The sequence below is a fragment of the Coturnix japonica genome, chromosome 2 (assembly GCF_001577835.2).
Source record: "Coturnix japonica isolate 7356 chromosome 2, Coturnix japonica 2.1, whole genome shotgun sequence".
NCBI lineage: Eukaryota > Metazoa > Chordata > Aves > Galliformes > Phasianidae > Coturnix > Coturnix japonica.
In genome coordinates, this window is record NC_029517.1 from 894,786 (window position 1) to 919,723 (window position 24,938).

Genomic DNA, 24,938 nt, shown 5'->3' on the forward strand with positions numbered 1-24,938 from the left:
TACACTCATGTTGGCAGTTACATAGGAATAATTCTCTTGTAGTAAATATTTGTCTGATTTAATTTCACCATTGTGCAAATGCACACTGAAGTCATATGTGGAAAAAGACCACCCGTAGTGTTGAAAATGAGCCTTTTGAAAGTGCTTGCTTTAGAAAGGCTGACATTTTCCAAAGATGAGGATTATGTCTCTGAAATTTATGAGCATTCTTACAGGATTTGTAAGGGAGACAATTGCTATTCAGTGAAGTCTCCTTAGGAATTGAAAACATGCAGCGCAAAAAGACATCTAACACATTCCCTCTCTTAATTTTTTTTGCCTTGGCAAAGGTTAGTGAGCAAGCTTGAAAATAAATACTGAATAGTAATGCATTGTTACTTTTTAATGCATTATAGTACTACAAGAAGCAACAGTATAGGATTCTTCTTCTGTTCTTCAAACTAGAAAACAGCCAACGAGCCATTAACAAAAAATAATGATATTTGACTGAACAGATTCATGTCGTGTACTCCTAATTTGCCTTTGGAAGTTAGTGCTGCCAGAGCATTTGTAGGGCAGCTCGCAGCAGGTGGAAGGAAGGGCCCTGCTTTCTGAAGCACTTGCTAGAAGGTTCATACTCAAAGTCAGCTTAAGTGGTTTTGATTCAGATCACGAGGTGTTCATTCTTGTCCTTCAGTGTCCTGTTTCAAGGTCCTGTTATACTCCAGGACTGTTTTCACCCACTGACCTGGCCAGGCAACTGAAGAAACGCTCAGCACTGAGCAGGTGGACCAGTTAAATGAGGACATTCTTTTTGTCCACTCAGCAGGTGATGCTTGAAAAAGTGGGCAAGAGAATCCTTACAGTGAGGGTGGGGGGCTATTTTGGCTTGCTGTGATGCTCATAAGCTTAAGTGGAATGTTGCTTCACAGAATGATCACTATGTGCATATATCAAAGACTACAGGACATGTGTAATTTACTAATCACCTCACCAAATAGAGAGATGCTTAAGGGAGACTGCTCCCAACTGCCTGGAGTTCATGGGCTGTTTCTCAGATTACTGTGTATTTTTCTTAGTTTTGTTTGAATTATTTCATTGACGTAACAGAGAGCTCGTGTGATGTCTATAGCTGTCAAAAGACCAAGGAGAGCCTGAATAAGACATGGCACATACTTGTATGGGAAAGAATGAATAGGCACAGGAGTGTTTAGATAGAGTGTAAAGGGAACCCATGACACTGTTAGTGGTTGGGTCTGTGTGTTTCTGCATGGCAAATGCACATCGTGATAAAAGGCAATGGAGTAAATGTTTGAAGGACAGGATTCCTTGGGTTTGGACTGCTAAGAAGTTAGACTCCACAATGGACTCTTTGCTCATTAAGTCTTACAGTTCTACTCAGCACACTGAAGCAGCCATCTGCTGGGTGGACCACTGCAGTGACGTTTGGGATTGCTGCAGGCCATGTCTGTATGCAAAATTAACCAATACCAAGGCATGGATCTGAGAACAAATGGTTGTGACCCCATGGTTGTGTGTATTTCTAAAAGTTTGGAAGCATGGTTCTCAATTACCTTTTAATACTTTTTATAGTAACAAATACACACGTAGCTTGAGGAATGCTGTAGGATAGGGATGCTTATTATAGCCATATGGACACAAACCATTCTGTGCCACTTGGCCTGAACTTGTTTTCTCTGCTAGAGTAGGAATAGCCTGACGTGCCTGGAGAGCCAGAAGCCCCTGGAAGCTGATGACAGTAAAACAAAGTGGCTAGAGGTTTGGGAGAGAAGCACACCTATAGGCATCAATCACTCCTGGTACACACTGTGGTGTTAAAAGTGGCATCTGATTCTGAACTAGTAAAAGTGATATAACTGAAATGGAGACTTCTCATTTCTTATGGGAAATGAAGAGTTGAAATGCGACATTTTAATGTTCTCATTGTTGCCTTCATGTGGAGGGCCTTGCCTTCTTCTGCTAGCATTGTGATTGAAAACTATGCATATTTGGAAAGTGTTCCTGCAAGACCTTACTCATCTGAACAGCTTGTCCTGACTTCAGTAGGATTGATCATGTGAGTAAGAGTTGGGGTGGATGTCTGTTTGGAAGCAGTTCTGTAACTCTCTAATCCTTTTTTGTCAAATATCCTTTGATGAAGCTTATGAGTTACTTTAGCAGACATATATGGGAAGAAAACATTTTTTTAAGAGAAGAGTGACTGTTCCCTTTTGGCTTTGATTTATCAGGATACTAAAATATGGATGTTTGTGCAACTGAATCTTTTCATCTATTGCCCTCTAATTTGCCGTCTTTTGTTGTGTCTGTGTATTTCCCTTCTTGATAACTCGTATTATGAGTGTTTTTGTAAGCTTGTAAAAAATGCAGTACATCTAAGCCAAGAATTAGAAAACAAAACTGTTGTATAAAAGCTTGTTTTAAATAGATACTGACAAAGCAATGAGTCAGGGAGGAGTTACTTAAATAGTGAGAAAAAAGTTACCTGGCATCAGAAGAAATTATCATTTGGGAAGATAATGTTGTACCACTTCAGATTTGAGTTCTAAATCTTGATAATAAAAAGGATATATTCCTTATGCCTTAGACTATTATTATTAGGCTATGCTAAGCCTATTTAGGCTTTTCATTACAACTGCATATCCATTGACTTCTGCTTTTCAGCGGTGTATTGTATGACCAGTATTAGAGTGGCAGAAACTGATGCTGTATTTTCCTGCACATACATTTGGACAATTGACTGCCATCCCTTGAGTTGCAGATCTACATCATCCCAACAGTGCCACGTCTGTTTAGGAGATAAAACAAAACACTTCAGATAGAATGAAGGTGGTTATACACAATATCCAGCATGGCAGTGATTCTGTCATGGATTAAGGCAGTGGCATGCAACAGGAGAATAGTAGCTATCTCAGAACACAGTGGTGTCAGGTGAAGAAAATACTACATTTTACTCATTGACTTCAGGGGATGCAGAAATCGCCATGACTCCTTCTATATGCATCCCTCTAGGAATTTAAGCATATATACGTATTTCTGTCTTAAAACACAGGTCTCACGAGAAGTAATAGAAATGAATTTTACAGCTATTTCAGAGGACAGAGGTTTTTTTGTTCTGTTCATTTGGGATGTGATCTTGTTTGCTGCAAGGGTACTACAGCTGGATTTTGTCCCCTATAATTAAGGTCAGATACTTGCTTTAAACGTTTAAATCTCTTGCCAGAGCTTTCCTGGTCTGTAATCTTCTGAATCTTTCTTTTAGGTTGGTTGTTACCTGAAGACTCCTAAATACCCAATTTGGTTGGTATGCAGTGAAAGCCACTTCAGTGTGCTTTTTTGTCTGGAAAAGGATTTACAAGGTGACTGGAAAACCGAGCGGAGGTTTGATCTCTATTATTATGATGGCTTGGCCAACCAAGAAGAAGAAATACGATTAACAGTTGGTACGTATAATGCAGTCACTCTGCATCTCACTCCTTGTAGTGGTGCCATAAAAAAGAAGCATCCAAAACTACAAGAAAAGTTAACAAATTTGTGATGGTATCAGGCATTACGAGAGCATTTGTGAGTTTGTTTTCTAATTTCCAAAATTAGTCATGATGTTTCATTTGAAAGTAGATTTCCCAAGGCAATCATGAGGACAAGCCCTTGGAAGGGCATTTTCCTCCAGATGTTCCTATGTGTTTTCAGCAGGCAGAAAGTGCAAACCTCCTGTTCCTCGGCACTACACACATGGTAGTGTGAGCAGAGCAGGTGAGAAAGGGTTAAATCCTTGCCTCCAAACCGAGCTGCTTCAGAAGATGCCTGTAACCTGCTAGCAAGGACAGGCCTGCTTGCTAGCATGCTTGGAAATGTGAGCATGTGAAAGATCTGACTCGTTAAACACATTCTTTGAGGAAACCATGTCAAATTATGGGGTTGCTTTTACAGTAGTTGTGCTTCTTGAGCTGGAAGACAATTGGACAAGCAGGATTCTGATGCTGAGAAAGCTCCTACTCATTTCCATATTAAGATATTCTTGAGCACTGAATTCATATTTGCTTACGATAGCCTCCTTCCTTCACTACATTTATTCAATCTAATCAAACTCCATCTTTATCTGAAGGAGACACTTTGCTTTTAAAAATAGCCTGTTGGTATTCCTTGTTTGCATTAACATTGTGATTTTTGGACACGATGAGTTATGCATGAGTGTTGCATGTTCTAATTAAAGCCCCATGGCAAAGCAGTTGGTATGACAGTGGCTCTAGAGGCCTTCAACATTTCGTAAGGTTTGGTAGTGATTGCTGTAGTCTTTCTCTCCTCTTATTTTAATTGAAGTCCATGACTTTCAATTGTAGCCATTGCATTATATCTTATCCCAAAAAATTTCTCAACCTCCACAGCATGTTGCTGCAAAATGCTTCTCACAGTCTGTCCCAGATACAGGAAGATTTATTAAAACAGATTGTACAAAAAAATCCCTGTATCTTCACCTGGAGACAACCTATTGTAAATGTTAACACGTAATCATCAAAACAAGAACCATTGCCAAAAATCTCACTATTTTCATAGGCTGATTCTTTTTATTCAGCCTTTTTAGGCCGAATATTTTCTGTGGTGTATTTGGCAGCTGTATGTTGTCCATATGAAAGAAGTAATCTCTTCAGTGTTTTTGGACTGTGGATGTGTCCCTAAGCTTGCTGCTTTCAGATGGCTGACAAGAATTGCTTCATGCTCATGACCATAAGCAGAGGGGGATTTCTTCTTTAGGTAGAGGGATTCTTACTAAGTGATATGGAGGATTCTGAAAAGGAATGGGAGATTGAGACACGTTTGTTGTATTCTGTTGCGCTGTGCAACATATGGTCCAAAGCAGGCATCTTTCCTTTTCTCTTGAATAAATCAGAGACACCTCCAAAATCCAATTGTACCCCAAACTCTGAAACCCCTGGATGAGAAAGAGTTCAGAGGCAGAACTCTTTATTTCTCCTCAAAGATGAGACTTGCACTGAGAGGTAGATGTCTTTTTGTTTTAGCCATAGCCCCTTCCAGGGATCCAGCCTCTTCTTTTGTTATCTGTGACATTCTGCAGAAGTCTGTAAACAGCAAATAGTTTCATCATTCCGGGGAAAGACTTTTGTAGCTCTGGCAATGCAGTAATCCTGCTCTTGGTCTGGAGAAAAACTGGAATTGTTTTACTTCTTAAAGGTGACACTGAACATAAATCTAAGCTATGCATGCAGTACCAGGTAGAAATACCACAATGGTAAGTATGACTGGTATTTCCATCATGGAAATATCAATGAGCTGTGATGATAAGGCAGCATTACACAGAGATACAGCATGAAGTCCTGGATGCTGCACAACCACATCCCACAGATGTAAGTTTTGGAGGTTGCTTGCTTCTCCAGGAATGGGGATGGCTGTTTATGAAGGTGAACAAGGGGGAATAGTTTTAAACTGAGACAGGAGAGGTTTAGGTTGGATCTCAGGAGGAAGTTTTTCCCCCAGAGGGTGGTGACGCACTGTTCACAGGTTGCCCAAGGAGGCTGTGGATGCCCCATCCCTGCAGGCATTCAAGGCCAGGCTGGATGTGGCTCTGGGCAGCCTGGGCTGCTGGTTGGTGACCCTGCACACAGCAGGGGGTTGGAGCTGGATGAGCACTGTGAGCCTTTGTAACCCAGGCCATGCTGTGATTGTATGATTCTATAATTCTCAATAACAATAGGGGGAATTCCTTCAAATGAAGATTTTATTTATAATTATGAAGATTACAATCAATGTTACACTTCAGGAAATTCTGAAGAAATTATACTGGGCAAGAATTGCATAAAAGCCAGAAAGTAGAAGCAAAATTACATTTTTGGGGTAACAGCAATTACTGTTTTTGTAATTGTTTAAATCACCATCAGTATTACATGGGGTTAAGACTTTGCACTGCTTCTCATACTGATTACCACTTGCCAAAATATAGACAAGAAATATGGATTTCCTTCCTAAAAGGAGACTGCAGCTACTAGTGAGTTCAGCACTTAGTCCTAAATAAAGGTTCTTCAGTTCTTCTTTCCATTTGGTAGAATTTTGTGATATTCGGAAAGAGAAAACAAGCCAATGGATCTAAATTAATTGCTCATGTGCTTTTGTGGGTTGTTTAGGGACTCGGTGGAGATTTTTGTTACAGGTCACACAGAGCACTTGTATGAAAGAGCTTGTTGTTCTGCTTGGAGAAGTTCATCTGTATTTTAAAGTATACCATTAATACCTGTCTACATTTATAATATACCGTCTCCAAGTGAATTTTTGTACAATCTGTTTGAATGAATTTTTTTACATCTCATTGGTTTATATCTTGAACTCAATACCCTTTCAAAGGTATTTTCAAAATAGAGTTGAATATTTGCTAATGAAACAGAACTAGATTTCTCTGGAAATTCTTGCAGACCTAGAGATGCCATTCGCACATCCCATAGAATCAGCAGATCTCTGGATACTGGAGGCAGCTTCTGGGCAAGGCTTGTTTGTTGATAATGATGACACTTTCAAAATGATTTTATCCCAAAGTTGAGATTGTTCCAACATGCAAAAAGCTTCTGGAAAAGCAAGTAATAAAACATCACTTCTTAATATGGCCATTTAAATAATGAGCATTATGTCTTGTCTGTTCCAGTTCTGCTCTTTCGAACCCGTCCTCACCATGTCTCTTGAACAGCAAGTTTATAACTCATCTGATGCTCAGTTTCTCGCCATCTTTAGTTTAAGTATAAGGGTAAATAGAAGAGATCGTACTCAGGTCCTTCTTAGTCTTGGTGACTTCAAGGTAGATAAGTGCAACGTTGAGGCTCTTTGCTCCAAATGAGTTATGTGAAACACTTCAATGCAGTCATTAGTTAAATAACTTAGCTAAATGCTCTCTGCCTGATTTGGTAAGGTATTCTGTTAGTGATACTTTCATATTCCTTTCTATGAAAAACTTCAGTCCAAAGTCTAGTGGGAAGAACTTAAGTCAAAAACTGACAAAAGTTTGCAAGTTGTCAATGACTCTGAAAGGCAGCTCTGCTGATGTTGTGATTAGGACAGCAAATGTTGCTTCTTACCAAGAGATCCTAAGATCCTAAACATCAGTATCATGAATTCCTAGAGTGTACAAACACTATTCATAGGATCATAGAATCACCAGGGTTGGAAAAAACCTCCCAGTCCAACCACCCACCTACTACCAATGTTTCCCCACTAAGCCTTGCCCCTTAGTAAAACGTCTAAATGTTTCTTGAATACCTGAGAGAAAGATGTGCTATTGGAGACCTGTAACAAACTCTCATAAACTCTTCAGTACTAGGATGAGAGAAGCCCATTGAATCTTGAAAGATTCCAGCGTATCCCTTCAGTTCCTGAGGTTCCAAGATAAAACTGCCACTACTTTATGCAATTATAAATTTTGTCTGTTTTCTGTTACTCCATCCTCTGCAGTCACTCAGAGCATTCTGCAGGTATTTGTACTAGCAGGAGGAAGTCAGATATAGTTAAGAAGGGCAGTAGTGAATACAGGAGCATTTGCTTCCCATCCTGTCTCCATCAGTCTCACTGCGTCAGCTTCATATCCTGCACCCTGGCTTGGTACCATCAGTTGCTTACAACATTCCCGTGGGCTGAAAGAAAACTGCCAAAAACCAGCTCCAGTGTACGGCAGTCTAAGATGTTTTACTCCAAAACAGGAAACAGCTGAGCAGACTGACATCCAAGCTGGCTGCAGGATGTTTTCTCCCTGGGAAATTCAGCAACTACTTTCACTGTTGACAGATCCAGGCTCTGAGACACTGACCTCTCTGTTTTCCCCGGAACAATGCAATTGCCTCTCCATCCCAAAGGAATGCTCAGAGATGGTGGTAGCTCTCTTCCATCACACACGATACCATCTTCTCCCATCTGTGCACTCTTTCCACAGTAAAGGGACAATTCTCCTTACAGGGGTGAAGGAATCTTAATTTACTTTGGGCTGGACTTGGGATTTGTTATTCACATGTAGGACTATTACTGTGCTCAGTGTGTGATTAAACTGCTTTCTTAATGATCAGTTCATTGACTGCAAAATAGAATTCTCACAATAGCCCTCCTGCATATCCTTTCATTTTCTGGCCCTCTAGTTTTCCCTGGGACCATCTCTATACTGATCAGGTAGCCAGATCATGGGTCAAGTCATGATCCAAACACTGTCCCACAGTTATCCTTACTGCTAAGCAGTCAGCACAATTCTGGGCAAGATTCTGACCAGGAATCAGCTAACATTAGGCCCAACCTATGGATTGTTCTCAACAGCAAGCTTACATGTAGTCACCTCCTTTCAGCCTCTGGGCAGCCGTCGTGTGAATAGGCAATAGACCAGGAGGTGAAATACTATAAGTTTTGCAGTGTGAGCAGTAGGGGCTCTTGTCTATTCTGTCACATACATGGGTGGAGTTCCTAGAAACCACTGCAGTGTAGAAATTGACAGACATCTACCTCAGGCTCTAATTATTTCTTATATGTGTTTGTAGACACGACTCAGATGTGCACTGAAGATAAAGAAAATGATCTTACGCCTCCACTTGAGCACTGCATTAGGACAAAGTAAGTGAAAATAGCATTTATCATACTGGTATTTTTACATATATGTAAAGCTTGAGTGTGGCTGAAAAGTTAATATTGTGGCAGTTACTCTTGCAAAATTACTGGTTAAGAATTAGAAACAATCACCCTTCATTGCACATCAAATTGCCCAAGGCATTCATTTCACTCTTAGAGGGACTGTCATTATGTCACCAGAAGCTGACTGAGCCATAACTTGAGAGCTCAACTTGATTTCAGGAGATCAAAATGTGGATTCCCAAAAGACAATGGTTCCTATTGTAGAGGTATTGTAGAGGTATAATGAGAAAAGAAATTCTCTTCCATCTTCATCAGTCTTTTCTGAAAAATGCCAAAGCACAGAGGCACTTGGGTACCACATTTGACACCCGAAGACTTAAGACCTCAGTGGTCTTTGTTCTCTCAAGCTGCCCATGGAAGTGCTGACTTCTCCAGGCAAATATGATATTAAATGATGGACTTTTAAATAATGTACCCAAATTGTACTGAAGTTAATGAGAACATTTTCAGTTTACTGAGTTATGGAAGAAGCAAAGTCAGGAACTTTTCCTGGCTGAAAGTATCAGCTTTATATCACTCCTTCAACAGGACTTTGAAAGCTGCTATCTGAGTATCTCTGGAGCGAGAATTAAAAGCCTCATTGTCAAAGCCCTAACAGCCCAGCAGCTTCAGATTTCCCTTGTCATTTCCCTCCTTTCTCTGCCACATTTTTTTTTCTGCTAAGGAAAAAAAAAAAAGGCAAAACAAATAAGGACAGTGGCTGCCAAACAGCGTGTTCCTGCAGGGCTGGCCTTATGGAGCTACAGGAAACAAATGAGGCATCCTTTAGTGTGACAGCACCATTGGTTCAGGTTCCCTGCACGTATAGGCTGTATATGGATTCTACTGTTCAAGGGAAATGTAAGCATGACTGCAAACAGAGATAGATAATCCTTATCCTCAGAAACCCACAATGTGGGGTGAATACTGCATGCAACTATTTAAAGTTACACTTAAAATGTCTCCAATTCCTGGCAGTGCATCAAAGTTACACTCAGCTTTGGTAACGATGATATTTGTTTATTCTAAATTCCTTACTTTAATCTATTGTGGAAGTAAATTACCACCAAATTCCAGTGTCAATTAATTTTGTTTGTACCATTCCTAGGATGGTCTGATTTACCCCAATCAGTCTCTCTCCTTGTTTTCTGTATTCTACATTTGCTTTGAACATATTTATTCAAGCGTGGCCTTGCTGCTAAAGGTCTTTCATGCTGTGTTTTTCCTTTTCGTTTGAAGAAATCTTTCTCCAACTCTGAAGCAGTGTGTGGAGAAAAGTAAAAACAAAACAAACTAACGAGTGTTTAACAAATTGAGAGACACAAAAATAAATGTTTACTATCACACAACTGTGCAAAACACCAATAAAATAACTGTTATTAAAGTAAGCCAAAGAAATAAGCATGTAAGCAAACAAACAAACAGGCCTCTGCTCCTTTTGACCTCTCACTTACATCAATACAGCTCATTATCAGACCTTTCTCATCAAAAAAGGTAGAGTAGTTTCTCAGTGTGGACAATTTAATAGTGGAACCGATCAGAACTGATAACAAAGATTGTTTCCAAGTTTGGATTAGGGGGTTTTCCTTTTCTTTTGTATGACTTAGTTCTGTTTCAGTCCATGGGAAGTCTTACCAGTGGGTTGCCTGAACATTAGCTCCCTGCAGGGCGTTGTGTCCTATGCTGGCCATCTGTCTGCTGTTTGTTCTCTTATCATCTCCCAATGGAAAGATCGGCACCTGTAATAGATAGTCTCCATTTTTAGTTTTTTCATTATTATTATTATCAGAGGAGAACAATTGTTTTGCTTCTGTGGGAGGAGGCTTATGCTTTTATTCCCTATTTTACAAAATGTCAGAAAAGGAGGGCTTGAGTTTAAAGCAGGTAATCCTTTGCATGACCAGAACAAATAGTTCTCAGCTGGGATCGCTTTAACCTGCAGAATCCCAGTTGAAGAGTCACTGTTGTGTAACTTCTATTGGGGTTTTCAGCCTAAGACATCCTTGGAAGTAGTCAGATTTGGATCAAGAGGTGTCTGGAACGGGCATCCCTGAGTGGGGTTTCTGGGAGATGCCGTGCAGATGTCTGATTCCATTCTCCCCCGAAGAATACTCTTATTTCACAGTCATCATCCTCAGCATCTCTCTGGACTGGTGGTAACAGAATCATAGAATCACAGAATGGCCCAGGTTGGAAGGCACCTCAAATCACAAAGCTCCAACCTCCCACCACAGGCAGGGCCACCAATCTCCACATTTCATACCAGCCCAGGTTGCCCAGGGCCCGTCCAACCTGGCCTTGAACACCACCAGGTAACATCTGTTAGCTCTGCCCAAAGGGGAAAAAAACTTTTGTCAGATACTATAATCTGAATCTAGTGTTGGATTTTGTTAGCCCACAACACTCAGCTTTTCCTTTGTGGCTCTGGAACAGTGTGGCACATCAATCTTCTGTGTTCCTTCAAAGTGAGACATATGGTAGAAATGAGATAGGTGAGGAGAAAGGGCAGGCACTTAATCCTAAATTATTGGAGACAGTTGATCAATGCAGGAGATATTCTCTGGAAGTTATTCCAGAGGGAGCATTGCTTGGGGCTTAAACCAGTCCTTCAGTGGAACTCTTCCATTTGACTCCCATGACCCTTGAATGAGTTCAGAGTCAAACCAGATGAGTCCAGTGTTGTTTTCATATTGCTAATCTGATAAATTATAATTCAATATGAGATCCGTTTAGGTTACGCTGTGGCAAGTCAGTTGAGGGCTCTGAATTGTTTGGATCATGGTTTTTTTTCAGTAAGAAATGACTAGTTCAGCACCTGTGAAAGAGATTCCTCACTATCTGACACCTTTTCTTGTGCAGATCCAATAGGTGAGAAAGTTTTGAAGCTGTCTGTGCATGAGCAAATTGGCAAATCGCTTTTCATTCTACAGACAGCTCAAGAAAAATAGCTGGAAAATAAACAGAGAAGATAAAACTTGTTGGGAAAGTTACACGGAGTCCTGCTTCAGAATCTGCTGTGCTGGTTAAGCTCTTTATTGAAAACCTGTTTCAAAAAAGGCAAGTTCTGCACCGCGTAGTGATTCCCAGCTATTCCCAGCAAGGCCGCATTCTGCCATTAGCTTAATGCATGAGGCATCACTCTTGTGTGTTTCTATTAAAGCCTGTGTGTAGGACACCCATTCTGCAATATTTTTCTTCTAATTTTCTTGGTAAAATCAAAAAAGGAAGGAAACAAATTCACAGCCCCAACCATCCACACTTGTGCTTTCATCAGGGATGGTTGTGGACTGAAAAAATTCCTGCAGGTGGTCACTTCCTTAAGGCCCTGCACTGAATACTGCAGGGATTCAGATTTTGGTTTTGTTTTACATATAACTGGCTTGCTCAGCAAAAAGGCTGAGCTGTTACATTTGTGCTGACACATCCTTTCCTCCATGACAGACAGAATGTGGCTTGCAGTATGGCAAGCCACCACTGTGCCCACCAGATCATTGTATTTGACAGTAGTTCCATTCTTAGAAGATCCAAACCACGAATTTGCAAGTATGAAAAATGCTGTGGATAAGGATGCCGTGCACCTAATGAATGACTTTGGTGGTAGGGAGAGTTGATTCATTTCAGCCTGGTGAGGTCACTGGGGAGCCAACCAGCAGCAAGTGCAGGTTTGATGTTCCATGAGTGGACAGCTGAGCAATAGTGGCCAAAACACAGACAGAGGTTCAGAAGACAGAAGATTTTGTGCACATTTTTTTCAGTATATATCTTTAATGTTATTCTGAAGAAAGGGTAAGGCAGAGGAAAAACAAAGCCTTCCCATAGAAAAACCAAAAGATTACCTTGAGGGTGAGCCGCTGAATATTTCAAAGGAGTTAAGGACAACAGAAAGGATAGCTGCTAAATGAAGTTATTTGGTCTCATTTGGGTTACATGAGGGTAACTCTCTTACCTATCTTGGAGATTGCCCTTAGTCTTTGCAGAGCCAATCCTCTTGTTCTGAATCAGCTGCTGTTGAGAACTCTTTATTGCCTGGAAGAGACTGTGAAGTGTAAAGAAAATGATCTCCAAAAGTGGGCCTCTAAAATTAGGGGCACAAACACTTCATTTCACTTATTTTTCATTGGAGAAGATGTGATAAGTTACCCCAGGTGAGTCAATCCTACACTCTCTAGTGGTGGTTGTGTGGTTAAGAGTGGTGAGTTGACCTTTCCAACAACTCGATAAACTCATGGATGTAAAATGGTTGCTTTTATTTCTAGGTGGCAAGGAGCTGTTATTGACTGGAATGGCACAGAACCAATCCTGTGACTGACCCGACCTGCACTTTATTTGTACAGAAAAAAAAAAGGAAATGACAGAATTAGCACATTCCTATTCCCACCAATGCAGGAAATAGGACAGGAGTTCTATGCCGCGTACGGTGAGGAAGAATGACATGGCTGTGTGCAGGCTGGAGGAGAGTCACCTCATTCTCCTCATGCTTCAGATATTTTGCTTATAATTCAAACAACACTTAGGTAAATTCTTTGTTGATGCCTTTAATGTACAGTTTCAATGTGTAGACTGAGTGTCTCCAATGCCAAGTGACGGTTACGGGTAAAGCAATGGAGTTGTCAGTGTCCCCTCCGGGTCCTTTTCTGGATCAACTCTGTATCCTGCAATTGTTCCCAAAAATCTGATGAAAGGAGCCGAGCTGCTATTTCTGTCCCTGTTCCTGCCTTCCTGTCCTGCCTCTTTCTTCACCTGCAACACTCCAGTGCCAGGATGAAACATCATCCAAGAAATAAATATTCACTTCATTACCATACATTACTAAGTCTAAATCTAAGTCTGAACCTACAGGTAACCTCATGAGCTGGATTTTACTTACTAGGCTTTATTTACACCAAAGTGGCTGATAAGTTCTGTGGTTTGCTGCTTCATCCTTGTAAGAAAACAGAAGAAGTGATGCTGGATTGGAAATGTAAAGGTCACCTGTCTGTGACAAATACTGTTATTCATGAATAAATAAGGTACGTGTGAGAAAATGGTGTACGGGGGAGATGCAACACGAGGTACCGAAACAGCAGTTTGTATTCTGAAATGAATTCTTTTAGTGACATATTTTGGCAAAAATTTACCAAAATTGGAATGAGTTACTGAACTGAAGATGAGAAAAAGTGCTTTGGAAAATATTAATTGCTAATGGACAAATTGCAAAGAAACGGTGTTTCTAGAGTTATTTTTATTTTTTGGGAATGCTTGTCTCACGTTTCACAACAGACTTTTAATTTCGGATTTTATCTTTGCTCCCTCATACTCCTCAGTATGCAAACCTCTCTGAGCCCAAATGAACCACTTGCTATTTTCAGTATCATTTTCCATCAGTAATTCAACATTCTACTCTGTGTAGCTGAAAGATACCAAGCTGCTTCTGCAGATACAAATTCCAGGGCATAAGCAAGTGAGCTTGATTTGGAAACCAACCTGAGCATACTACCAGAAAAAATGAGGTAGTCTGTGAATAAGCATCAGGCCCTTCTTTGCTTCCTACATGCATCAAACTGTCTACACGTGGTAAAACATCTCAGAGCTGTGGTCGTTTTCATTTTATGTGATGCAGTATAATGTAACTTGTTTTAGGCCAGACAGGCAAACTTCTTTCTGTGAACCTGGTGAGGAGAATACCTCCCATTCAGCCTTGGCATCATGGAAGGCATCAGATTTGAGTCCATTCCCAATTCCCCCATAGGCACATTAAGTGACCTTTGCCAACTCCCATCATTTCAGTGTATGTAGGGGGATTTTTGTACAGCAGGTGGACTCAAGGCTGCCTCTACGATGCACACCTCACCTGACTTTCAAGAGCTCTATTTTCTGGATCTGAAATGTGCAAAGATCCCAGTTTGGCACAGCTTAGAGAATGGGGTCAGCCAGGTCACCAGCTTGTAATAAACACCTTTTTTTCTTGAATTTTCCTATCAGCTACAGTCACCATATACTCAGTGGAGAAAACATAGTCAGAGAGGGCAGCGAGATCATAAAACAAGATTTTTCAGAATGCATTTGGACAGAAAATAGTGAAGAGATGAAAAACAATAGAAGATTTTTGGAACTAGGTGTACCAAAAAACCTCCTTTCCGGTGTTCCTCTGGGGAGGAAGGGAGCCGCCGTGTTACTGCCCTGATTTCAGCTGGCTTGAATATGGATGTCTCCAATGCAGATATGTGTTGAGGAGCACTTTCTCTGGGCTCCGTTCAGAGTAGGGAGTGATTTATCTTTTCTTATGGACAAGAAGAAATGTGCTCCTGACGGGAGGGTTATAAACTGAGTATAGATGGAGCCCAAGGGGATTGCCTCAGATGAACTCCATCTCTCAAGATGTAAGAATCTTTCAGGTTTTAAGAAAGAGTTGAAGATTAATGAATAAGTTTTGGAAACTGATTATGTTTTATGGTTTATCTTGAAAGATTAATGAAGGTGGGAGTGAGCTCTGTACTCTGAACCTCTTTTTAAAACAGACTGCAAAGCCTTTAAGGCTCCATTCTTACTGAATATGGAGAACAGTTTTGCTGAACCTTAAATTTTATTACAGCAATTGTGACAGATCTTTCTTACTCATTATCCGTAATTATTTTCACACATACTTTTTTTTTCTGGAAAGTCGATTATCTGCCATCTGGTTAAGACTGAACTAACTCAAGATTCAGCTGTGCCAAGAAGTGCAACACTTGGACCACGTCACTGAAGCATCACTTCTGCAGGGCAATTCCACCAAGCTGGAGCACTGCATTACTAAGCTGCTGTCACCGGCTTTGCTCTTGAGGTTTCCTGTGGCATCCTTCAATAAAGAGGGAACAGGCAATGAAAATACTCACTTAGCTCTACCTCTTCAGCAGAAAACCAACCAACCAAACCTCTGTCTATTTCTGCATCCAGAAAGAACTCACATATTTTAATTTGATGATAAAACACACAAAGCAATTTGCCTTAAGGCTCCATGTATCTTTTGGAATCGAATGATCAGACAAACCCATACAAAATGTTATACAGCGATGCAAAAACCTCTGCACAGACCTGTGCAGAAGCATATCCTGTTGTAGGAGCCTCCATCTAGTTTGTTGATTATGTTTTCCTTCTCATTGTTTCCCGTTTTCATTTTCATTGCCCGATGAACGTGACTTCCTGAGGTGAACAAAGCAACTGTTTGCAAATAGTACAGTACAAGACACTGGCACTGGGCCTCTATGTATATCTTAAAATCATTCTCTTCCCTTCTGTGCTATGAAAAATACACCCTCTGCTGAGACGTGACGCCTTAGCTTACAACAGATATCACCTATTGTAAATCTGAGCAGAAGTGCTATTTTGGTAAAGTGTCATGAATGTTGCCCTTGTGCAAAATGTATTGTTAACTTTGTTTTGTACTGAATGTCCCATCAAAATAAAACCTTTCAAGAAAAGATAATAGCAACATCTTATATTTTGTCTTCACATTGTATTTTTTAGTAATTAATTTGCCAAGGGAAATTAATCTGAGAGAATAAATTATAACAGCTTCATGGGCCTCCTCCTGTCAGTGGAATAATAACAAGAAGTTGAGCTTCCCTCTCCTCTGAGTGGAACCATAGTGCAGTTGGAGATGCAGGGCAGAGGGACCCATCCTGAGCCTGGGATTCTCACATCTGAGAGCTACGGGTGCCAAAACCAACCATTCTGGGGCTGGTTGGAAATGTGAGGTATTGTCTGCCTGCATCAGTGCACATCTACCATGTTCTATTTGAACCTACTTAGTGCTGTGAGTGAAAATTGCAAGGATCTCATCACCCCTCCTGGCTTAGTGTGAAATCATAGGATCATAGAATCACTGGAAAAGACCACTGAGGTCATCTGAGATCACCCAACTCCAGCCCACCCCCACCATGCCCACTGACCATGTCCCCAAGGGCCACATCTCCATAAACACCTCCCGGGATGGTGACCCCGCCACCTCCCTGGGCAGCCTGTGTCCCTGCCTTACCAGTCTCTGGGAGAAGAAATTGTTCCTAACATCCAACCTGAGTCCCCCCATGAAGCAACTTGAGGCCATCACCTCTCTTCCAATAAATGAATTGCATCACACTGATCAGAACCTGGGGAATCACTGGCAATTTTTTTTTAAGTTTTTAAGGAAGTTTGTGCAAGGTGGACATGTGCACACGAAGTTTCTTGTTCATCTGTAGGTCACTGTGCATAGAGCTCACACTGGAGTTGATGAAGCTGCTGTAGTTGGTTTTGTGGTATCTGTCCCTATTGCACTGCTAAATCTAGGAGCAGTCTGAGATCTGACGACAGACCCATCAGCAAATCTGTGCAGTCACCGTGTGGTTTGTTCCCAGGGAGTTCAAAGATGAAAGCTTGTGTCTGTTGTTTTCAGTTCTTGACTCTCCAGAGGCAGATTGCATTTTGTTTGTGTTGCTTACGCGTGGAACGGGGTAATTTGGAATGACAGGAAACGGTCACTTTAAAATCAGAGGAGAGTTGAAGAGCTTGGGAAAATGACACGTGTGTAAGCCAAGTATCAACAAGTATTAAGTGGTTTGGGGCTCCAAAGATTCCATTGATGTACCTGGGATACTTGAAAGAAGCTCAGTTTTCTGTCGGTAACTGAGAGCTCCATTGAAGTACAAGGGCCCCAAACTCCAGTTTTTTAACTTTTTCTTAGAATGCTGCTGCCAGTTTTGTAAAGGAGTGAAATATTCCTTCAGAGAGTGTCCATGATTTGAGATACGGCCACATAAAATACAGACACACGTTTTACTGGCACATCTTCCCCAGTCCTGCCCCAGGGTGCATTCATTATCGAGGAAACTGCCTTGAATTGTGTCACATTCACCAGGGTCAGTATTGCAGGGGGTGCTGCAAACTAAACCAGAACCAAAGCCCATGCTTTAAACATTCATCTGTTCAGAACATACCTGTAGAAACCTAAGTCTTTCAAATCAAGCACCAAAGTCTATAGGACAGATTGATGTCGTATCAGGTTAGATGTTAGGAACAATTTCTTCTCCAAAAGAGTCGTCAGGTGCTGGAATGGGCTGCACAGTGAGGAGGTGCACCAGAAACACTGAGATGTTGTACTGAAGGACATGAGTGGGGAAATACTGGTGGTAGGTGGAGAGTTGGGCTGGATGATCTTGGAGGCCTTTTCCAATCTTGGTGATTCTGTGGTTTGATGTTTTTCTCTTAACAAGTGAGAACATGAAGGAAACAGTTTTACTTGTGGAGAGAAGGTGATTGCTCCTGATTTCTGCTAGTTGTCTGCACGGCCAGTATGCTGCATAACCTAAGGAAACTGCATCGCCTTAAGAACACTCTGTATATACTAGTACTCTTCTTTTATTTGTTTTCATTGGCTAAAAAATAATAAACTTGACAGAAGTTCTGAAATAAGGAAGCAGTTTCTCCTTAGCAGCTTTGTTTATAAAACCACAGAAGGAAAAAGGACATTTCCAATCAGATACTTTATTTATTGTTTCAACCAGGGTGGGAAGGGGTTGTTGTTAGGCTGGAAAGCCACATAGCTCTGCGATGTCCCTCGTTAACAATGGCTTTCAACTGTATCGACACAGAAGCAAGCTTAGATTTTAAAAAGAAAAACCCTTTCAAGAATGCAAAGGGATTTTGCAATAAGATTTATCAGCACACCCAAATTTCGCTTTTCTCATTATTGTTGTTTGCCTCTTCTTGGAGGAATTGTGTTAAACTGCAGCAGTCGACTCTTCGAGGCAGTTGTGCTAAAAGGCACGACTTGGTCCACGCAGTCTAAGATGTCTTATAGCATACAGCAGAGCAAAAGAGAAGGACCCCAGCAGATACATGGACAAAGGGGATGCTTAAATAAACTGCCGTAAGAAACAGTACTCCTTAAGGCCATGTCTTCTCCCCAACAGACAAGTTGGTACTCCAAATGGACAGAAGATTTTGGAATATGCATGAGCTTGAACACTTTTCTCTTACCAATGAGTCACCTACCAAATTGTTTAAAAAAAACACAACAAAACACTACAAAATTGTTGTTGGATATTGGGAACAATTTATTCTCGAAAGACTGTTAAAGCAATGGCAGAGGCTGCCCAAAGAGTGGTGGGGTCACTGTTCCTGAAGGTATTCCAAAACAGTGGAGATGTGGCACCCAGGGTTATGGTCAGTGGGCATGGGAGGCTGGGGTGGGGTTGGATTGAATGATCTTAAATGTCTTTTCCAACATCAGTGATTCTATGATTCTATGAATTATTCTTGGCAATATTCTCCTGAGACATCTTCCTGCTGCAAATGTAGCCCCACCTGTGGATATTAGGCAGGATCCATCTGGTGTACTCTGGTGATCACAGGGTGGATATCTCCATGTGAAGCAGGGCCTTAGGATGACCATTACAGACACTGGTGAGACACGGGCACTACATGAGTACGAGTTATCTGAGCTGTTTGAGGAGTCTATGTGGGATGAAGTTAATTGCATTTCCCTGCCTGCTTCTGGTTGGCTCTCAGTGGATTAAACTGAGTGTATAGAGGGTACTACGAGTAGTCCAGGTCAGTCCCAGTGTGTGAATGACAAAGACAGAAAAGAAGTAGCATGTGTTTACAGACCGCATATAATTGATAAAATGAGGGAATAAAATGAATTGTTTAGAGATGCCTCCTGGCTGCTGTGTACTTGGGAAGAATCCATCTGGGAAAGAAGTTTCAGGGCTTAGCAGCCAAAATTTGTCAGTGCTTGAAGAAGGAGCTGCTGATGAAGGTTACTCGAATGAAAACATGGAAGGTTTATCAGAGTTGAGACCTGGTCCCAGACGTGAGATTTTGTGAGCAGAGATTTTCTTGTATAACAGAACTGGGATGGTGTCACAGTACTGATAAAACACCCAGCATATCTGTATCTCGTGTGGGTGTTCTGCTTATTTTGTTATCACTTCCTTATCATTTGGCAAGGACTTCCAAATTACTCTAAGAGGTATTCTGGGCATTTGTAAGAATACTCCATGCTCTGGAATTCAGCAAATATTTATCCATGGGCAAAACACCGGAGAAGAATGTGTAACAAAAAAGAAAAAACAAAGCACCAAATGCCTGTTTAGCTCCTCTCTAGAAAACACACAGAGGATATGAGTTTGAAAAGCACGTTCTACAGAGAGACCTTTCACTGAGATGTACTTGGTTTGGTAAGTGCAGTGGATGTGAGCCAAGGTCTCCAGACCTTGAACTGAGGATCCTCATTTGTCATTTTGTGATAGTGTGACAAATGAGCAATGCTTTGTGCTGGTGTTGCATGGCGTGTGAAGAAAGGAGGTCTTTTACGAGCACTTCAATACAGAACTGTGTTATTACAACTGACATCCTTCTCAGGGCTCAATTCCTATCACGCACAAGATCCTTCCTGAGCCACTCTTGGTCGGGTCACTTCTGTAAGAAACAATCCACTTGCATTAAATTAATGGCTCAACTTTGAAAACAGGACAAATACAAATTCAAGCATGTGCTACGATCTGCTCTGCTTTTACTGATGTCCTTTTTCAGAAGCTTTCAGTGTCAGCAACAGGTGAGCATATAAACACAGTGAGAACCTTAAAAACAAACTGCTTTTACTATGGCGAGTGGTATAGCTATGGGTGCCCATCTGTTTACTCATCTAAGAGAGCTGTCCTACGGCTGCATACCATGTGCTTTGAGAAATATACGTGTACACGAATAGCAGAAGGTACAGAAAAAGAAATTAGAATTATTATTTTTCATGCTGGATGCCATTTATTGGGTTGCATAGGGAAGTTTTAAGGCACAAACCTTACTTTTATTAAAACCAAGTGAAAACTGCAAGAGTGAGACTAAACAGCTATCAGACCATGCTAGGAGCTGTTAGTCTTCTCTAACTGAACCAACCCTGTTGCAAATTCTCCTGACAACCTGTGCTCCATGGATACCCATTGCCCATTGCGTTCCTCCTTTGAATTTCCCCACCTGCTAAGAGCCATGAAAGGTGCTCTGCAACTTATGATATAAACATGGAAAACATTTTTGATCCCTTTATTTGTTTTGTCCAATTTGCACGTTGTATGTTTGATGTGTAGAAGTGAATTAGAAAACCTCTTTCTTTTGTGGACTTGGACAGAAAAATGCCAGCATGGCTTGAGAAGACAAGGGTGATTGATGAGGTTTCCAGGACAAACAGGACAGGTGACTTTTCATAGAATCATACAATCGTAGCACGGCCTGGGTGGCAAAGGCCCACAGTGCTCATCCAGTTCCAACCCCCTGCTGTGTGCAGGGTCAGCAACCAGCAGCCCAGGCTGCCCAGAGCCACATCCAGCCTGGCCTTGGATGCCAGCAGGGATGGGGCACCCACAGCCTCCTTGGGCAACCTGATCCAATGCATCACCAAAGGAAAAATTATGTTCTTTGCTTAAAAAAATAATCAAGTAAAAGTAAATCCATGTGGAGAATATACGTTATCTACAATCATTCCAGAAAGAGTTTCCTACAGAACAACCATTACAAGTCATTGTAAGTCTCTCGGGAACACCAGTCAAAAACATCAGCAGATAATTACTCGAACTTCCTAAATCAACCTCCTTTGGCATGACATGAAGTGAACAAGAGCAATAAAAGCAAGGAAGTGCATTGTGCTTTGTCCTGTCCAACTCCTGTTCAGACAGGCGTAGGTCAAAAGCACAAATGTAACCAAGCATGAATTGTTTTTTATTTTAATTCATGGCCTTGGGTTAAATTAAATGAACACGCTGGAAAGGCCAAGGTGAAACACAGGGCCAGGACCTCAGACTGCGTAAATCCTCTGACTTCAGTTGAGTTTTGTCATTTCCACACCTTCAGAGCAGAGCCTCTGCTCCAAAAAGCATCAAAGTCTTTAGGTTATATCGCTAAGTATCTAGTCACACCCTACGATCTCCATCTTCAGGCATGGAAATGGAAACAAAATGCCCTCAAAGGGCAGGTAAATTACAGAGACTGAACAAACTGTCCTTACAGAGCATTGGCTTTGGGGAATGCTCATTGATAAATTTTATTGTGCATTATGGAAGATGAAGCTATTATTTGCCTATGACTCTGACTGTTATGGGTCCTGGGGCAGCAGAATGGTTATGTGGGTTCTGTGGCTGCTGGAACAGAAGGAAAATATTACACACCTTCTTGTTTTTAACCATATTTGGGAAAGGAAAAATATTTTGTGTAGACTCTGCTTGAAAATAATATTATGTTTTACTATGAAATCAATCTGCAATATCAAGAATGCTGACTGGATAAGGCAGGGGTGCTGCTCTTCCCCTGATCTGTCTCTTCTTGCCCTTGTATCTCACAGGTGGGTTGGTGTGTTTTCCAGGAGAAGGAGTTGTAAGAAAGGATGTGAATGGGACAGTTGTAGGTGTCTATTGTACATCTCTGACTGAGAGTGAATGGGAAGGAAACCCAGAGGAAAGGCTGGTGTCTTAATGGGAGGGAAGGAGCCAAAGGGAAAAGCTCACAATAGCAAATAGAAATTGTATATCAGGAAGAGTTTTATAGGGTCGCAAAACCTTCAGAGCTGTGAGTGAGTAGGAACTGGTGATTGACGTCCTTTGGCTGAAAGGAGGAGTGTACAGTGAGATGTTGGCCTGGCCTGACTGGGCTCCCTGGACTTGGGAGCTTAGTGAAGTCTGGGCAGTGGGAAGCAAAAAGCAATGGTGTTTCCAGACCAGCAGGTGGGAAAATTAGGCTAATGCTATGTAGCTTAGCTACAGGCAGGTTGTTGTCTTAATCTGTTAGTGTATGCGATTAAGGGCTAATCACCATAAACACAAAGGCTCCTCAAGAAGTCAAGGAACCAAACAAGTGGAGGAAACCCAACAATGTAATTACTACCAACCTGATCCAGCCACTCCTGGGCCCACTAAAGGAGAGGGGTCAGGCCACACGGCTCAGCTCAGCCAGAGACCCTCTTCCCAGAAGGTCCTACATGAAGTTGTGGTGTGGGGTGATGATGTGGAGAAGCCAAAGAGGAACCTCTGCAGTTTTGTATAAAATGCATTGGGGGGTGTTTTTATGACAGCTGTAAGAATGTGGAAGGCATGGAACGTTTAAGAGAAGGACTGATAAACATGTCTGGGGAAGGAACAAGTGCAGGATAGTAGAAACATAAGGGGATGAAATTGGACAGCTGGGAGTAGGGTGTGGAGTCTGGGAACTGGGAAAGGAACAGGCCGTGGTCTAGAGGCCAAATATTGGAGGGGCCAAAGGGTCTGTGAGTTGGCTACTGGAGGTGTTGCAGGTCATATTTTAAGGTATTGGAGGAGAGGGGAAAGAGAGAGATTCAAAGTTAGTATTTTGGGGGATTTTAGCAGCACTTCTTAGGCCTTCCTTGCTCTGGATCTGTGTGTTTCTGATTTATTAATTCCTGGTAAAGGTGGTAAAGGGAGCATCTGGTGAGAGAGAGGAAAAGAATGGCTTGGAATCAGATCACATCTGGATGAGGAGCTATGAGATATGGTTTAGTGGCTTGTGGTAGCAGTGGTGATGGGAGGACAGTTGAACTGGATGATCTTGTAGGTCCTTCCCAACCTTGTGATTCTATGATTCTGTGAATAAGCCAGTTCCACACTGCTGCTTCAGGAATCCATTTAAAACAAACAGATAAACAGAGAGGGTTCTGACTGCCATTGACCTGAAACTCACAGCAAATATAGTAGAACAAGAGGATCTGAGTCCACATGGAATGTTTAGGTAAATACTACTTTATGTAAAAATAAATGAACAAAAAACTGAAAGTGAATAACAAAAATTTCTGGCATGCATGTCAGTGATTTGAATATAAAACCAAAATCTCATGTATGGATACATAATTGTGTACATATATATAAATAAAACAGTATTGCATGTGATTAAAATGGGGTAGAAGAAAATGCAGAGAGGAAGGAACACAACTTCAAATCAAGGACGGGTATCAGTACCAACATCCAGTTGTTGTGTATATGTATTGCTTTCTGGGTATACTTAAGGATATTAAGGACAATCTTTGTTGAATGAGTTATATTTTTCCATTCCAAATTCTTCACAGCACAGAGTTTGAAAATAAATCTGACATCTTCATACATTGCCACTATTTGCAAAATAAATTCCTATGTGAATCTGAGTGGATACTGCAAAATTAGAAACCAAATGTTTGTGTGTTATCAGAGAAATCACCTCTAACTACTTCTAGATCAGTATCATTATGTCTTAAACACCTGTCAATACTGGCACAAGCCTTGTAGAGCTGTTAATAACTGACTCTTACAGTACCACACATTTCTAATGATCCACTTAATGAGGTTGATTTTATCACTACCCATATGCTTCCTTGAGAAAAAACACAATTGTGAGAAGAAATGAAGCAAAATAGCTCAGTTTTGAAGTTTAATGCCTCATCAAAAAGATTTAAAGATGATATTATGTTCCTGTTGGCATGATTTGATTTCAAAATGAACAGTGCAGCACTAAAAAAAGAAAGAGCAATGAGCACTCAATAAATGAACATTGTGTGAACTAATTGATGTCAAAGGGCTCTATGGGGTTGGTTAATCCATGGGGCTGTGTTTGCTTCTATGGTCGTCCTGCACTGTCAGTGCTAAGACGTGGATCATCATCAGTGCCATACAGTTACCCGGCCAAATGGTTTATAGGCAGGTGGGTTAATAGGGTGACTGCTCACAAATTCCTAGACAAAGCACAGCTGCAACTGAAACAGAAAAATACACGTATATATTTTCTTTTGCTGTCCAAAGCTATATGCATTTGACTAGTAAATAAGACATGGCAAGGCAACTTTATGTCATTTAATTAGGACAGAAATGTTGCAAATAGGAATAAGTTGGTGCATTCATGTAGTTTTTAGAAAAGGAGGAAAGATGCTGAGTTATCAACCAGGCATAGTTTGTGGGAGTGATCAGCAGGACCTGCGCACAAATAAAAGACCCTTTACCAAATGCTCATAGAAATAAGGAAAAAGGAAAAACAGCAACAACAAAGCAACCTTAAGAAAACTTGGAACTGAAACAACCAAATCACTGATTTGATGGAAAAGGGGTATTTGAAAAAAGGCAATGCTTCTCCTAAGGCAAATGTGCTGAAAAATGAGTCCAGGACAGAGCAAATGGGACCTTTCCTTGCTCAAGGAGGCAGAGGAGAATCATTACTGTGTGAATGCTCACTTAAAATTCCCTGAGCAGCAACTGACGGGGTGCACTGCGTGCTGCCTGTCTCTCCTTTTAGGGAAGCTGTGCGGACTGGAGAATTTTGGAGCCTTTTTGTGCCAAGGA

The 24,938-nt window shown here is 41.2% G+C and overlaps 1 protein-coding gene across 4 annotated transcripts in view; it reads left to right on the plus strand.

Moving 5' to 3' along the window:
• MINDY4 (MINDY lysine 48 deubiquitinase 4) overlaps positions 1–16,097 on the plus strand; it is a 65,647-nt gene extending 49,550 nt beyond the window's left edge. For 2 of the 4 annotated variants that reach the window (XM_015852706.2, XM_015852705.2), the window contains exons 16-18: positions 3,260–3,440; positions 8,511–8,583; positions 12,897–16,097. In XM_015852706.2, the coding sequence (XP_015708192.1) occupies positions 3,260–3,440; positions 8,511–8,583; positions 12,897–12,945 (303 nt within the window). In that variant the 3' untranslated portion in view covers positions 12,946–16,097. The remainder of the gene's footprint in view (positions 1–3,259; positions 3,441–8,510; positions 8,584–12,896) is intronic. The other 2 variants (XR_001552871.2, XM_015852707.2) reach the window with 2 other exon arrangements.
• The last annotated feature ends 8,841 nt before the right edge of the window (positions 16,098–24,938 follow it).